The sequence below is a fragment of the Carassius auratus genome, chromosome 18 (genome assembly GCF_003368295.1).
Source record: "Carassius auratus strain Wakin chromosome 18, ASM336829v1, whole genome shotgun sequence".
In the NCBI taxonomy this organism is placed as follows: domain Eukaryota; kingdom Metazoa; phylum Chordata; class Actinopteri; order Cypriniformes; family Cyprinidae; genus Carassius; species Carassius auratus.
The window spans coordinates 5,746,035-5,762,724 of NC_039260.1; the positions used below are offsets into that span (position 1 = coordinate 5,746,035).

At 39.5% G+C, this 16,690-nt stretch overlaps 1 protein-coding gene across 6 annotated transcripts in view; it reads left to right on the forward strand.

Annotated features, from left to right (window-relative positions):
* The window catches only part of bicd1a (bicaudal D homolog 1a), a 32,532-nt gene that overhangs the window by 10,089 nt on the left and 5,753 nt on the right, over positions 1-16,690 (forward strand). For 5 of the 6 annotated variants that reach the window (XM_026287229.1, XM_026287231.1, XM_026287233.1 and 2 more), the window contains exons 2-7: positions 4,391-4,603; positions 9,737-9,889; positions 10,612-11,082; positions 13,067-14,176; positions 14,276-14,427; positions 15,313-15,523. In XM_026287229.1, coding sequence (XP_026143014.1) covers positions 4,391-4,603; positions 9,737-9,889; positions 10,612-11,082; positions 13,067-14,176; positions 14,276-14,427; positions 15,313-15,523 — 2,310 coding nt within the window. Of the gene's footprint in view, positions 1-4,390; positions 4,604-9,736; positions 9,890-10,611; positions 11,083-13,066; positions 14,177-14,275; positions 14,428-15,312; positions 16,350-16,690 lie in introns of those variants that run through there. The other variant, XM_026287227.1, reaches the window with a different exon arrangement.

Here is a 16,690-nt window from a genome sequence, read left to right on the forward strand (position 1 = left end):
ATAGTTAAAATAAATATATAATAAATAGTTAAGGATTAATTTATAGTTTCATCTCTGAAATTTCAGACAGTTTGACTTCCATTCTTTGTGTATAAAGTGCATGTTAAATATAAGTTCAAACATACAGAAACTGAAAAATCTGTCATTTTCTTGGCAGATTTGATTTAGCAAAATCAACACCCACATACTCTACAACTTACCTGCATTATATTGAATGTACAGTATAACTACTAAATGCATCAGTCAAAATGAATGTAATGAGCTCGCTTCTGCTTAGGGGTCAGCTGTGTCCTAATGGTTAGAGACTTGGATTAGTTACCAGAAGGTTGCTGGTTCGAGTTGTAGGTGGGGGATGAATAAACAGCGCTCTCTTCCACCCTCAATACATGGCTGAAGTGCCCTTAAGCAAGGCACTGAACCCCCAGTTGCTCCCCGGGTGCTGGATATATAGCTGCCCACTGCTCCGGGTGTGTGTTCATGGTGTGTTCACTTTTCACTGCTGTGTGTGTGCACTTGGATGGGTTAAATGCAGAGCACCAATTCTGAGTATGGTTTAACATACTTGGCAAATGTCACGACTTTCACTTATATCTTTGCATAAAACTTTGTTTTGGCCATATGTGCTTATGTCAGGGTTCAAATCAGTGTGTGATTTATGTTAGGACTCATTTTTGCTTACATAATCTTTGGTGGAGTCGTGAGGAGCTTTGTTAGGAGTGTGCAGAAATTTGTTGCCAATTATTTTCTCTCTTTCCAAGGTTTCTTGTATGCGGTTAAATATTGCCAACATACTTGGATCAATAAATTTTACTGTTATATATAGTAATTTAGCAATATCTTGCTAAATGATCTGATACCATAGCATATCGCTGATGCAAGATGAATGTTAACCACCAATACCCATGAATGAAGGAGATAGATAATGCAAGGTTTGACTGCAGCCCACCCAGTTATAGGAATAACAAGGATGTTCTGGGTTGTGCTGGCAGCGGTACAGAACAGACTCCTGCCCTGCTGTCACAGACACGCAGACGCTGTCTGGAACAAATCACTGACAGGGCGAACTGATGTCTGCTCTGAGCGCACTCGTTCTCTTTTTCCTTTCTGTTTCCTATACACACGTATGTTCATGTGAAAGAGGCGAATTCACATAAATGTTTGCACAGTATGGTGTTTAATGTTATCGCAGCTGTTGCTGTTGACACTTGTGCTTTCAGGTACAGTACATCCTGTTGTTGCAGCCAATGTAAAACGTACTATCTGCCCGCAGACACAGTTACAGTGATGCTTGCAATATGCAGGAGATATTAAGATGTGTAAGAATGATATTTTAGTTTTGTCTACTATTTAATTTCATTTTTTTATCAATTTTAGAGACTGGTTATTCAGTGGGCATCGTAGAGTGACTGCCTGTTCTAAACAACAGAAACCAGATGGAGAAAGTCGGCATTATGGACACACTTCCTCCACAAACCATCTGCCACATTATACAGCAAAGACCCAGTCTGTGGTCACGGCAATGTCCGATACTTGAGTCTCTACATCTCTCTCTCTCTTATTCTCTCTCAGAGCGCAGCTGGGAGGCAGAGCACCTTCAGCAGGGATTCTGGGACATTCACAGGCCCTTATTTTAAATCACAATGAGAGCTTATTCACACTTCTGTCACTGAATTAATCAAAGCAGTCTATCCATTTGCTTTTGCGCCTTCTCTCCAGAGTTCAGTAATCAAAAGGAAAGAAAAAAAAAGTGTTAAAGAGATAGTACACCCAAAAATGATTTAAAGGACTTATATTGACTAGTCTTCAGAACCCATGTAGTATGGTTTGCTAAGAAAGAAAAAACTGAACTGTTGGCCATTATTCATTATTAATGTAATGGCAGTGGCTTGTTAACCTCTGAAACCGGATTATTAAATAGAATTTGAGAATTGGATTCAAATATATACTGCAAAGTGCATCGTATATCAAGTTCCTGAAATTAATAAAAAATTAATGTACAAGTAGCAATATCGTCATTGTTCATGTTCATGAAGTGGGCAAATATGATGAATGTCCTGTGGTCACCACAGACAATACACTCTTATCCACTATAAGCACTAAAGAAAAAATACATGGATAATATCTGCTTATAAATCTAAACAGTTTCTGTTAATATGATAAATAACATTCATTCATTTTTTGGACCATTGCGATTTTTTGCATACTGACATTTCAATCACACATAAAAACTGAATTCTCATTACTTTTATATATTTTTATAAAATATATTGTTTTGCTTTATTTAGAAATAGTGTAAACATCTTTACATATAAATCCATTTTTACATTTACCCAAACAACATTTTTTGTTTTGAAGTATTGTATTTGTTGAAATCTTTCTTTCTTAAGTTACATTAGTCATATGACTGAAATTGATTCAGTGCTTAGAAAACCATTCCAGTATTTGACATTCAGCAATTTTTTTATCACCTTCACTCTTCAGTCAGATTTGCTGTAAGGTGCCATCTACCAGTACTCCCAATTGTTTTTTCCCCACATCCATATACACATCTCTTCCACTTTTTAGTGCATCTTTATTTGATTTTCTCTTCAGAAGGGAGGTCTCTTCTGGTACTCATCCCAGTTATATGTCTCTCATAATGGCTCAGGTATTGTGATCATCTCAAAGACACCTGCACCAGCAGATTATGATCTGTTATTATTGCTTTACTGACTTATTGCTTAAAATGGACAATAATGCACATGTGCATGTGTAGTTTCACTAAAACATACTGATTAGCCTTGTGATAACTTTTCAGAACAGGTCAGACTGTTAACCCTAACTCATTCCTCCTTCCTGTGTACCATCTACTGTCACCTTCCAATCAAGACAGGATGCTTAAATCATGAAACGCCAGATCTGCATGGCGTGAAAACCTGTGTCATGGGAATCGGAACAGTGTTTCTATTGATCCGAGTGATCAGCTGAAATATTAGCTTAGTTACCCTGAAGTGCAGCACTTTGTATACTGTATATGGCACCTAAACACACCTTGTTGTTGTTGAATTTTTCATGCTGAGAGCTCAATCAAATCTGAGCAGGATCAAATCTGTTGTACCACAATGCCATGTCACTTTCTGTGACATCGAATCATATGGATTTTGTTCGTTTGCTGTCATTTAGCATATTAGTCTATTCATGTGAGTCAATTATTTGCTCTTGACACTTGCTGATGGCACATATCCATCAGTGTGTTCATTTCTTAATCTGTTAAAACCAAGTGGCAACCTTTTGTCTCTCATGTGAAACCAACATGTAAGTGACTAAAACAAAGATGCAGTTCATCGACTGGCTGCTAGAGGCTGGCGAGTCAGTGCAAAAGCCTCCCCATGTTAAAATGGCCAACTTTACAGCAGAAAAAAATGTGGGTAACACTTTAGAATAAGGTTCCATTAGTTAATGTTAGTTAATGTATTAATTAACATGAACAAACAATGAATAATACGTTTATTACTGTATTTATTAATCTTCGTTAATGTTAGTTAATGAAAATACAGTTATTCATTGTTAGTTCATGGTAATTCACAGTGCATTAACTAATGTTAACAAGCACAACTTTTGATTTAAATAATGCATTAGTAAATGTTGAAATTAACATAAACTAAGACTTATAAATGCTGTAGAAGGATTGTTCTTGCTTAGTTCATGTTAACGAAAGTAGTTAACTAACATTAACTAATGGAACCTTATTCTAAAGTGTTACCAAAATGTGTTTACAGCCTGGTACAAAAAGTGGTTTTGGTCTATATTAGGCAAATTTTTGCCCTTCATAACAACTGTGAGGGGGTGAATTTTTTAAATAAACTAATCCGTTTAAATTATATTAAGCCTTAAAGTTCTGCATAATAAAGGGTGTGGCCACTTGAGTGACAGGTGGATTGCTGCTGCTGTCACCAATGTTGCACAAGGTGGGCGTGGTTTCAGCAACCAGCTCCCGCCTCTTTGCCCATTTTTGATTATCCGGTTGTGATGCACTGCCAAGTTGGCAACGGTCGGCTCCACCCACTTAAACTTCAAAAACACTCTTCAGAAACCTACAAGTGATGTCACAGACGCTATGTCCATGTTTTTATACAGTCTATGGTTAAAACATGCAGAGACCCCAAAAACCTGTCAGCATTTACTCACTCTCGAGTTGTTTTTATCCCATATGAGTTTATATCTTCTGTTGAACACAAAATAAAATATTTTGAATAATGTTGGTAACCAAACAGTTGCCAAAAAAAATAAAAATCTTTGGAAGTCAATGGCTACCATTAGCTGTTTGGTGGTATAGTAGTGTGCTGTTATGATCACAGCCATAATATTCTTAAAGTGAATACCCCTTTTTCTCTCTGACATTCATTTACAGGCATTTGGTCAGGCGTACACCAACCAACGTAAAGTCGCTGAGGATGGTGAGACAAACGAAGAGACGCTGCTGCAGGAATCTGCCTCCAAAGAGGCCTATTACATGGGACGTCTGGTGGACCTTCAAACCCAGCTCAATGTGAGCAGCTCTGTGGCCTCCAATGCCCAAGCAGAGGCCGAACGTCTCAATGCTCTAGTGCAGGAACTCAGAGAGGTGAGTTGTGTATTTTCTTTTACTTTTGAAACTGATGTCACATTACATATCCAAATATACATATCTCAAAATAATACATTTTATTAGACTATGAAACTTCATCTTGGGTCAAAAGGTTATTTTGAGGGCAGTCAGGCTGTGTGTGTAGTGTGTCAGCAGTCATTGGAGGCAGAGGGTGGTGTCAGGGTCAGAGACTGTCGCCATAGTGCATTGTGGGGGGCAAATCCATGGCTAAGCTGGGGCATAAGAGAAATGCCCTGAGGTCGGCACAAAGACACTGTACACACACACGGCCACTGCAGCCCTTTGAGACAGGGAATTTCACTAAGAATTTCACACTGGGGTCACATACAGTACCTCACATTTCAAATAGCTTAATTACTACAGTAAATCCAGGTATTCTGACAGTCTGGATTACAAATATTAGCATTTTTATTCAAATAGTCAAATAATAAACAATGAAATGGCATGCTGATTTTATTGTGCAAATGTTTATAGAATGTTTACACTGGCTGCATTTTTACCCCACATTGTTAGATGCATTTTTTTTTAATTATCAAGACAAATCATATGGCAAGTAATTGATCTCAGTCTGTTGGTGTAATATAAAAAAAATATGCAGAGTTATTATAGTTAAGTAAAACTAAAGCTGAAACCATGACTAACAATTTTGTTCAATTTTATTTCTTTAAATAAAATAAATGGGGGAAAAAATCATTAATTTGGGTTGTTGTCGTTTTTTTTTTTTTCGGTTTGATTTATTATTTTTATTTAGTTAAACTTGATGTGCTAAATTTGATAAATCTAAAATATGAAAAGTTGCTTAAAACTATGGACATAGTAGAAAAATAATAATAATTCAAAGCCTCAGTTCAAATTATAATATTATTTCACAGTAATACTAAAATAACACTGAGAATGTGGTGTGTGCCAGAAAGTTTAGGCCAGTAAGATGTATTCATAACTGGTGTTCAGCATTTTTAATTTTATTTAAATAGCAGCTTTTTAACAACTGTACAGGAACATTATGAGTAAACAATTCATAGACTGACTTCTTTGTGACTTCCAGGATAGCTCTGTTTATTTTAATTATTTTTGCAATACTATTTGATGCCACTAGTGCAATTTTGGCATTTGTGTACTTCACAATACAGGTGAAGCATTTCAGCATTGTAACCAGCTTTACTGTAGCGGATTTTGGCATGGCACATACTAGGTTTGCTCCAGTACTGTGGGCTACTGCACTGCTCCTGACCCCTGATTGTGTGAAGCCCATGATTACCACTGCTACAATAGAGCTGTACTATGTGATAATTGGTCAGTAATCCCCTGGAGTTCATGCCCAGCTCATTTGAACTGGCACGGCAGCGCTTGGAATATGCAATGAGACATCACATCCTCTGGGAGAGCTGTGGTATTGTGTACAGTAATCAATATCTCTGCTCAACGGAAGGTCATCTGCCCGGGTGTGCAAATTATCTCACGACATAACAGTGTTTGATCCTCTTATTCCTGTTATGGTGGATTTGTTGGCGACAGCTTTAGTTCAATTTGGATGGATTTTGTTGTAGCTTCAGTGCATGTCTAGACAAGACACAGTTTATTTTTTAATAGACACTAGGTTATAAACACTAGGTTATATATTTAATCCCACATTTTTAGTAGTCCATGAAGAATCTTTGGGTGTGATATGTCACAGTTTATTTTATTTTGCTATTCTTACTTACATAAATGAAATATAGTCTCTTGCACCCACTAGTAAAAAAATATTTCTGGTGTCTGAATAAGTTTTGGTTTATATATATATATATATATATATATATATATATATATATATTGTCACGGGAGGAGCACAAGACAGACACAGTGGGCGTGGCGTCAGGCCTCGGAGAGGCTTTTATTAACAGAAATCATAAAACAAAGGGAATAAAAGTGGCCAAAGGGGGAAAGTGTCCAAAATAACAGGGAATCTGGTGTCCTCGTCGTGCTGCGGGATTTGTGTAGGTCGGGCAGTGTTCATCAAGGAAGGGTCCAGGCAAGGGGCGGAGTCCGGCGGCCGCACGCGCTCCCCTCCTTGGTCCGGGGCGCGAGGGGCGGCGGCTTCTCCTAGCGGCCGCGTCTCTCTCGTTGGCCGCGGCGCTGGTAGGGGATGGACGGCCCGGCATCCTGGCCCGTCGGCCGTGTATACGGGTGCGGTTCCCATCCGGATCGCGGGTCCGGCAGCTCACGTCTTGGTGGCGCGGGAGTCCCTCAACGCACCCTTCCTGGACCCACGAGGACACCAGTGTGCATGCACGGGGAAGAGACCGGTCCCCTGAGGAGAGGCGCGTTGGGCTTTTAAACAGCGGCGGTAATGAGGCTCCACTTCCTTCAGGTGTGCCCCATCACACGCCGCCAGCCCTGACTCGTCCAGCGCCCCTCCTCTCACACACCCACTCCAGTCGGGAGCCTGGTGAAGGGCGGCGATTTAGGACGGGGTGCCGGTGACAATCAGGGAGGAGGCAGCTGACTCGTCACATTCCCCCTCCCAAGCGACATCCCCGTCCCCAGGGCGCCACCCACACGGGAGTGCTACCATCCTCAACCAGGCTCCAAACGGTCGGAGTGGGCGGGGCTTCCTCTCCGGGCGGTCCTCCCTCTCGCAGCGCACCAGAACAGGGACAGAGAAACCGGGTTTTAGTGACAGCCTCAACCAACCACAGGGTAAAATGACAATGGAAAAGTCACTTACCCCTTGTGTGGCTGGGAGGCTGTCCCCAGTTTTCCTCCGTCCCAGTCTGGGTTCTCACGAACGTTTGCAAGCGAGAGGGGGTGACGTCACCAGACGTTTCCCAACTGCGCTGTCTAGACTCCGCCTGCCCGCATTCTCCACCAGTGTGGCGGGGTGAGGAACTACACGACAACCGATGGAAGAGAAAAGTCCCCGAAGGGTGGATTTATTAGGTGGAAGTGCTCTGGGTGAAGGCGGCGCTCTCCGTGGCGCTTTAAGTCCCTCGTGCTCGCTGTGTCCTGAGTGGTGGATCCCGTGCTGTGCTCTCCTTGGTGGGGGCTGACGGTCACACGCTGCTCTCTGGAAAAGAGGAGGTAAGGGTTAGCGTCTTTGTCCGGAGACATTCCTCACCACTCTGTCTTCCTCCTCTGCCTAAGTAGGCACTGCTTGATGAGCGGCAGGTGCGACCGCTCAGCCCGTGATGAGCTCGTGCCGGTGATTCCCGTGTGTTGCCAGGGCGACGCTGACGAGCGCTCGGGACGCATGTCACAATATATATATATCAATTTTAGTTTAGTTTTAAAGCTCACCAAGACTGCATTTATTTGATCATAAATACTGTAAAAACAGTAATATTGTCCTGCTGCAAAATGAAATCAGCATCTCCTTAAAGCTTGTCAGCAAATGGAAACATAAAGTGCTCCAAAAACTCCTGGTAGACGGCTGCATTGACTTTGGACTTGATAAAACACAATGGACCAACACCAGCAGACGCCACGGCACCCAAATCATCTCTGACTTCAGAAACTTCACTCTGGACTTTGGATTCTGTGCCTCTCCAGTCTTCCTCCAGACTCCAGACCTTGATTTCCAAATGAAATGCTAAATTTACATCTGAAAAGAAGACAGTGGACCACTGAGCAACAGTCCAGTTATTTTTCTCCTTACCCCAGGTGAAATGCTTCTGATGTTTTTTCCAGGTTCAAGAGTGGCTTGGTTTTAGGAATGTGACAGCTGTAGCCCTTTTCCTGAAGACGTCTGAGCGTGATGACTCTTGATGCGCTGACTCCGACTTCTGTCCACTCCTTGAGAAGCTCTCCCAAGTTCTTGAATCGGCCTTCTCTGACAATATTCCCAAGGCTGTAGTCATCCCTGTTGCTTGTGAACCTTTTTTTTACCACACTTAATTAAATTACAAAAAATAAAGACCTTTTCCATGACATTCTAATTTTTTGAGATGCAACTGTAAAGTATTAATTTCTTTTAGAAAAAAAAAAACTTTACTGACCCCAAACTTTTAGTGTAAATAACTCTAAATAAAACATGTGGTCTTGAGATTATTAAAATATGCTGCGCGTTACACATTTGTCTTACAGCCCAGTCAGCATCTAGGTTTCTCCCAAGGTTGGCTCTGTTCCCATGTCTGTTCCACACCTTTGACTCTTCATCAGCAGTTCTGCCCAGTTTGTGCAACGGTGGGGGGTTTTCTCTCTTAGCTATTGTGATTTTCCAGTAATCTGCTCTTGAGGAATGGTTTAAGGATTCCAGAGTTTTACTACATTGTGAATGCTGGTACAAATAGTTGTACAAGGCATAATGACTGAAGATCAGGGCTAGTACCTTGGTAGAAAGTCATGAAGAGGTACCTTTTGGCCTCTTATTGTGACTCACTTTTATATAGATTAATGCTACATTATTAGACTGATTATGATATATTCAACATTTTGTCATCTTGCATCTAACATTCTGTTTCAGCTGTTAAAAAGCCTTTGTCTCTGCTTTCCCATATAGATTGAACTGTGAGGAAGAAAGTGCTGACTTGAGGGTTTTCTCTAACGGAAAGCAATTTGTTACCCAGCATTCCTGTCAGCTCAAGTGTTGACATGCTCAGTATCATCTTAGACTCTGACTCACAAGAGATACAAAGCTATTATATGTAAGGCTAATGGATTTTTATAGATTCCTTACAAAGATTCATCATGACAATCACACATAACACCAATATAATGACAAACAAGAGGCTTTTAATAGATATGTAGGGTTTACTGCTGATTATTTTATTTTATTGTATTATTTTGTTTTAATTTTTTTTTTTCTATACATAGGGTTGCTGCTATTTTTTTCTATTATTACCATCTTCTTTTTAGACCAGTCCATTAGTCATAAAATTCTTTGCATGTTTATCACAGATACAGAGATGGAGTTTTGATTTAACCAAGCTAAATCATTGCTAAAAAATTGGTTGAACTGGCTAAAAACCTTCTTTGCCTCTTTGGAGAAGACAAAATCTTCAAACCATGCTGTCCAGTACATTGATGCTGTTCTTGCCTCTTTAACAAGCGGATTTTGTCCATCATTCTTTGTTCTGAAATTGGGTAATGGATAATGTTTTTTTCTGTTGTCCTTACCTTTCTGTTTTTCAGAATAATGAGATGTTAGAACTACAGAGGAACAGGATGAGAGAGGAAATCAGAGAGTATAAGTTCAGAGAGACCAGACTGCTGCAGGACTACACTGAACTGGAGGAGGAGAACATCACCCTACAGAAGCTTGTGTCAACACTCAAACAGAATCAGGTACACACACACACGTACAATATAAGTGTGAATAACAGTATCAAAACCACTGTAGAGCACAATTACATGTATCAAGTGACCTCTTGACTTCCAGAATTTCACTTCACTTCACTTTTTTTTTTTTGTTGTGTGCTTATAATTAAGGTTCCCTGTTGTACTTTTTAAGCTTAACATGATTTAACCCAGTTGGACAGATTACTGAATCAATATCCTTGATGATCCTAGATCAACATCCCTATTAACCAATCAGATTTGAGGGCTTAAGGTTGGAGTTTGGCTTCAACAAAATTTTCATAAACCAATGATTTTAGTAGTAGGTAAGAGTAAGGACTATTATTTTATGGAATGATTTGATGGTATAGAAGATCACTTATGAACATGCCATACTTGAATCAAATTATGCATACCTTTAAGATTATGCTATATATTAATAATAATATATTACACGTAAAATGTTTGTGTGTGTGTGTGTGTGTGTGTGTGTGTATATATATATATATATATATATATATATATATATATATATATATATATATATATTTATATATATATATATATATATATATATATATATATATATATATATATATATATATATATATATATATATATAGCATAATATAAACAATATTATTCTTATTCTGTCTTATTCTTATATTACACAGTCGAGTGGCCACAAATATACCTGTTCACATCCTCTTTAATCTCTTTAAAATTTACAGGTGGAATATGAGGGTCTAAAGCATGAAATCAAAGTGCTTGAGGAAGAGACAGTGCTGCTCAACAGCCAGCTGGAAGACGCTTTGCGTTTGAAAGACATTTCTGAAGGCCAGTTAGAAGAGGCGCTGGATGCTCTGAAAAGTGAGAGAGAGCAGAAGAACAATCTGAGAAAGGAGCTGGCCCATCATCTCAGCCTGACCGACAGTGTGTACGGAGCCAGCACTCACCTGGCCATCTCTGTGGAGGGTTTGAAGTTCGCAGAGGAGGCGGCGACCAATGGCACGTCTGCATCTGGGTCCAGCCCCAATGAGGAGCGTAACCGCTGTAATGAGTGCAATGGGCATGGACCAAAGATGAATGGAGAATATCACCGACCGGGAAGCAGGAAGGGAGAGGTGCTGCACCCAGTGTCTGATCTCTTCAGCGAACTCAACCTGTCTGAGATACAGAAACTCAAACAACAGCTCCTACAGGTTGGTCACATGACATAAGGCACAGAATATGCAGGAAGTGTGGCAATACCAGAGTATGAAATTAGACAATGGAGAGCAATATTTATTTAATTTGCTTAAGCATAGTAGATCATGCTCATGTTTGAGACGTTTAAATCATGAAAATAAAAATAAAAAAGACAAAATCCACTTATGAAAGTTCAAGTTTTTCAACTATATCTCATTTAAATAGCATACTGATACTGATATACATTCTAAAAGTTATTCTTAATTATTTAATTTATTAATTTTTTATCTGTCAAAAAACTATTTAGTTGGTTATTAATTATTTTCAGTGTTGTTTTAGTACTTTTTTAGTGCTTTGTGGGATAATAGCTGTTATCCAGTGTATTAATGGGCAACTATTGACTCCTGTTGATCGAAAGAGATTTAATGCATCTACTGCTACTTTATAAGCAAACATAGATTCCTTAAACCCTTTAAAGGGCATGAACCATTATTAATCCAGTCAGTCTCAATTGACATCAAAGAGCCTTTATTGACACATTTTCATGCCCTAGACACTTTGGCATAGACATATTTGTAATGACTGGTAAAACACTTCAGGTATTAACAGCTTAAATGCAAATCTGAGTGAAGGAAAGTTGATTGCTGTAAGTGCAAAAGTATATTTTGGGCTTTGGGAGGCTATTGTCAGGGCGATTACCATTTTGAGGGAGTGCTTTGTGCCTGCTTCTGTAAAAGCAGGACACAGTAATGTATTTGTATGTGCATGTGCCACCGGCATATTCAGCAAGAGAGAGAGCATGGGACAAGAATAGAAAATCTGCCAGTGCGGACACAGAAACATAGAGAGCATCAGCTGCTTAAAGGAGCATCACAGCAAATCGGACAAAACATTGCATGATAATCGGAGTGAATGTAGCTCGGTGCCAGTGTAAATACACTGGTACATGTTAAAAAAACAAAAACCCATTGTGTGTGTGGGGGGGGGGGGGTGTATATATGTATATATACACTTCAAAATATTTAATATGAAATCATTAAAATAAATATTAAAATATTTCAGTTGTATATTAAGATATATTTATTGAAAACACTATGGCAATTTGGTCATGTATTATTTTTTTAAAAATCAATGTGACCACATATAAATTCATCCAACTAGTCTAAACAGATCCATTTCATGAATAGCATTATATAACATGTTGCATCTAAGTGTCTCCTCTGGGGACTGTGGCTTTAGCAATGTTTTCTCTTGCTGTGTGGGATTGCCATCAAATGCACAATAGAGCCAAGAGCCTGTTAAGCATCCTATTGCACAAAGCAGTTGATGTAGTATATTTTGTTGTTTAAATGTGCAGTTTAATTTCCTGCTTGGTTGTAATTACTTGTTTCCTCACACTTTAAGCTACTGTAATTGCCTGGCATTTATCCAGAAAAAAAGTGTTTCCCCATCTACCTCTGTTCACTTTTGAAATATATTTTCTTGTGTTGTTCTTGGCTCATTGCCAGAAAGGAATCGATGGTGTTTTGCTATCTCAGCCACAAGCGTGCCGATGACGATATCTTGGAAAGCAGGGCGGCTGATAGCCGATATAACTGTTTAACCTGATTATTAGACCGACTTCTATCCATAATAGTAAGAACTGTTAACGATGACAACGAACAAGAGAGAGAGTTTGAGCAAAGGCACTGCTGCTCTCGAATACATCGGCCAATCAGAAAAATTTATCAGCCATTGCAGATATTTGAAAAATGCTGAATATCGGCCAATATAGCGGCCTTGCCTAATTTAAAATGTGAGATCATTTGTAACATTTCAAATGTATTTACAGTCACCTTTGATCAATTCAATGTGTCCTTAATGAATGTAAGTAATATTTTTTCAAGTGTACTGACCCCAGTTGAGAATGGCAAGGCTAACATATAGTGTTTTTTTATGTTAGTGTTTTAAAAACTTTTTGGTTTTTGCTAACAAACTGTGTATCATCTTGTCCACAAGGTTGAGCGAGAGAAGGCTGTTCTACTTTCCAACCTGCAGGAGTCTCAAACTCAACTGCAGCACACGCAGGGTGCTTTAACTGAGCAGCACAAACGCGTTCACCGCCTTACTGAGCGCTTCAATGCTATGAAGCGCCTCTACAGTGACAAGGAGTTTGACACAGAGGAGTCTGAGAATAACGACGTGCCCATTAACGGTTGCTGCGATTATGAAGCAGATATCAATGGAATGGAGCTTCTGGAGTGCAAATACAGAGTTGCCATGACTGAGGTCATTGACTTGAAGGCGGAGCTTAAGGCTTTGAAGGAAAAATATAACCAGTCTTTGGAGAACCAATCAGAAGAGAGCAACCACAGTGAGGGGAAGGTCCAGGCTCTCGAAGAGCAGGTGAAACGGTTGGAGAAAACCTGCCGTGAGGGCCGCGAGCGGGTTAGCAGTCTGGAAGTGGAGCTCCGGTGTGCTTCCGTTATGGCTAGTGAAAGTAACGGCATGCTGAACACAGCTCAGGATGAGCTGGTTACGTTTAGTGAAGAACTTGCTCAGCTCTACCACCACGTCTGCTTGTGCAACAATGAAACGCCGAACCGAGTCATGCTGGACTACTACCGTCAGAGCCGAGTTACACGTAGCGGCAGTCTCAAAGGTCCAGACGACCCAAGAGCACTGCTTTCTCCACGTTTAGCTCGCCGTATCGCAGCTGCTAACTCCTCAGATGTGTCCAAGAGTCCTCAAGACTCTCCTTCAAAGGAACCCCTTGGAGAAGGAACTAAAGGGGAAGGAGGAAGTCCCAATAAAACCCCCTTTGGTTCACCAATCAATGGTTCATCTCTCTCACCCTCCCCAGTTCCAGAAACAGGTGATCTCCGCCGGGAACCCATGAACATCTATAACCTCAACGCCATCATCCGTGACCAGATCAAGCACCTGCAGAAGGCTGTGGACCGTTCGCTGCAGCTCTCCAGGCAGAGGGCTGCGGCACGAGAGTTGGCACCCATCCTAGATAAGGACAAAGAGGTCTGCATGGAGGAGATCCTGAAACTCAAATCCCTCTTGAGCACCAAGAGAGAGCAGATCGCCACATTGCGTCTAGTCCTGAAAGCCAATAAACAGGTTAGAAAGCCATGCAAATCCCAATGTCTCCAGTTGTGTTGGGTCTCAAAAAGAAGCATATAAAACAGAACAATATGTTTTTTTTATTTGTGTTTCTAGACTGCCGAGGGGGCACTTGCGAACCTGAAGAGCAAATATGAAAATGAGAAATCCATGGTGACGGAGACAATGATGAAGCTTAGAAATGAACTGAAGGCCCTCAAAGAAGACGCAGCCACCTTTTCCTCACTAAGGGCAATGTTTGCCACAAGGTGCGCTTATCAGCCTTTATCTGCATTTATTATTATTGAGGATATCCAAACTGGTTTCTTTCTTTAAATAACATTCATGATTTAACTAAATGTTCTGTATTTGTAATATTTCATAAAAATGTAACTGCTTGAATTTTACTTTCTGGCTGATCTCACATAGGATGGAAATTGTGTTTAACTAAATAGTAACTAAATGGCCATTTAGTTACTGTTACAGGTAGGGATGGAAATAAGTTCAGATTCCTATTAATAATTCTGGTTCCTTAATGAATTTTTACACGATGCGACTTGATTTTTTTAATATATATATTTGTTTCAAAACGAGCACTTTCAAAAGTAACTTTTTTATGTTTGCATAATGTTTGTATAACAAAGAAAAAAAAATCAACGGTTTGAGCAAAGCAACATGCATTAGTATTTTGCATGAGCAAAATGTCCTTAGAACATATTTTTGTCAACTGGGGAAACAGCTAAGAAATGTAAAAATTAAAGTTTAAAATTTAGAAAATTGTGTTTTATTGATTTTATTGACAGTGTATTTTTAAATGTGGCATAAATGCAATAACAAAAAATTGCCTTAAATCTACAGTATAACCATACTAAACAACAAATAAAAAAGGCAACATATTTAATTTATTCCTATTTGTATAAATACTACTAAAATGCATAATATGTATCTTACTACACAATGAATTTTTGAATAAAAAGAACTGACATTTTAGAGCCATTTGTTGAGAAATCTAATGACTTAAGACGGACAAAATCACTTTTTTCACTATATTTTTAATGGTGAATATTCTGTTTCACACAGAAAATAAGTTGTAATTATTCAAGATAATACTCATTCAGTCTTGTACAATGTGCTCTCTCCTCCTTTTTCTCCAGATGCGATGAGTATGTAACTCAGCTGGATGAGATGCAGAGGCAGCTGGCTGCTGCAGAAGATGAAAAGAAGACTCTGAACTCCCTCCTGCGGATGGCAATTCAGCAGAAACTGGCCCTCACCCAACGCCTGGAAGACCTAGAGTTTGACCACGAGCAGTCGCATTGTGGCCGTGGAGGAAAAGTGCCAAAAATTAAGAGCAGCCCTCAAAAAGTAAGTCATCAAACTGCACTCACTGCTCCCCCTAGTCCCACTGTTTCCAAACCCCCTTCCTGTCTATTCCAAAACAATATGGTTGCATCAGCCAGTAGCTCTCCTTCACTTGATGTCACTGCTCCATCCTCCTCCTCCTGGACCTCCTCAGACCAGCCGTTTTTCCTCGGCCGGTCGCAGTGGAAACTGGGCACTCAGACTTTAGTTTTAGACCAAGAGACGCTAAGTATTGAGTTTTGTCATGTTGTTCATAGCAGAGACACTGATCTTCATGCTCCCAGATCTGCTCCTACTTCCCCCTACCGTTCTCCTGTCCTGGGCTCTCGGCAACCGTCGCCACGTTCTGTGAGATCTCGCATGCGCTCCAGTGGCCGTTTCAAGAACCTCTCTAGTCCAGCATGGGACTCCCAGAATCTCTAATGGTGACCCTCAGTAGGTGACACGGTTTAAGGACAGACTGGTTTCCATCTGATATGACTGCTTGGAGTGTATGATTCAACTCAGGGACTTTTTTATTGATACTACATGAAATTTCAACTAATTCTTTATGAAGAGAATCATTTTTTACCAACTCTAAAAATAACTGTCGGTCAAAATGTTTTAAGAATTCTCTTATGCTCACCAAAGCTGCTTTTATTTGTTCAAAAATACATTAATCTAGTGAAATACTATTACAATTTAAAGAAATGTTTCTATTTTAATATATTTTAAAACAGAATTTATTCCTGAGATGACAGAGCTTAATTTTCAGTGTTGCACGATCCTTTTGAAGTCATTATAATATGCTGATTTGCCGCTAAAGAAGCATTTCGTACCATTCAAAAGTTTGGGGGGGTAAGTAGTGCGAAAAATAAAAGAAAGTAAGAAATTAAATGAATACTTTTATTCAGCAAGAACACATTCACAGTTCATACATACATACAGTTCTTTCAAACTTTGTATCCGTCAAAGAATCCTGATAAAAAAAAAAAAATTATCGCAGGGTACACCAAAAAATATCAAGCAGCAGTTTTTAACAAAGATAATATTACGATTTTTTTTTTCTGAGCATTAAATCGACATGTTAGAATGTTTTCTGACTTCTTTCAAAAACATTTTTAAAAATCGTAATATTATCTTTGTTAAAAACTGCTGCTTGATATTTTTTGGTGTACCCTGCGATAATTT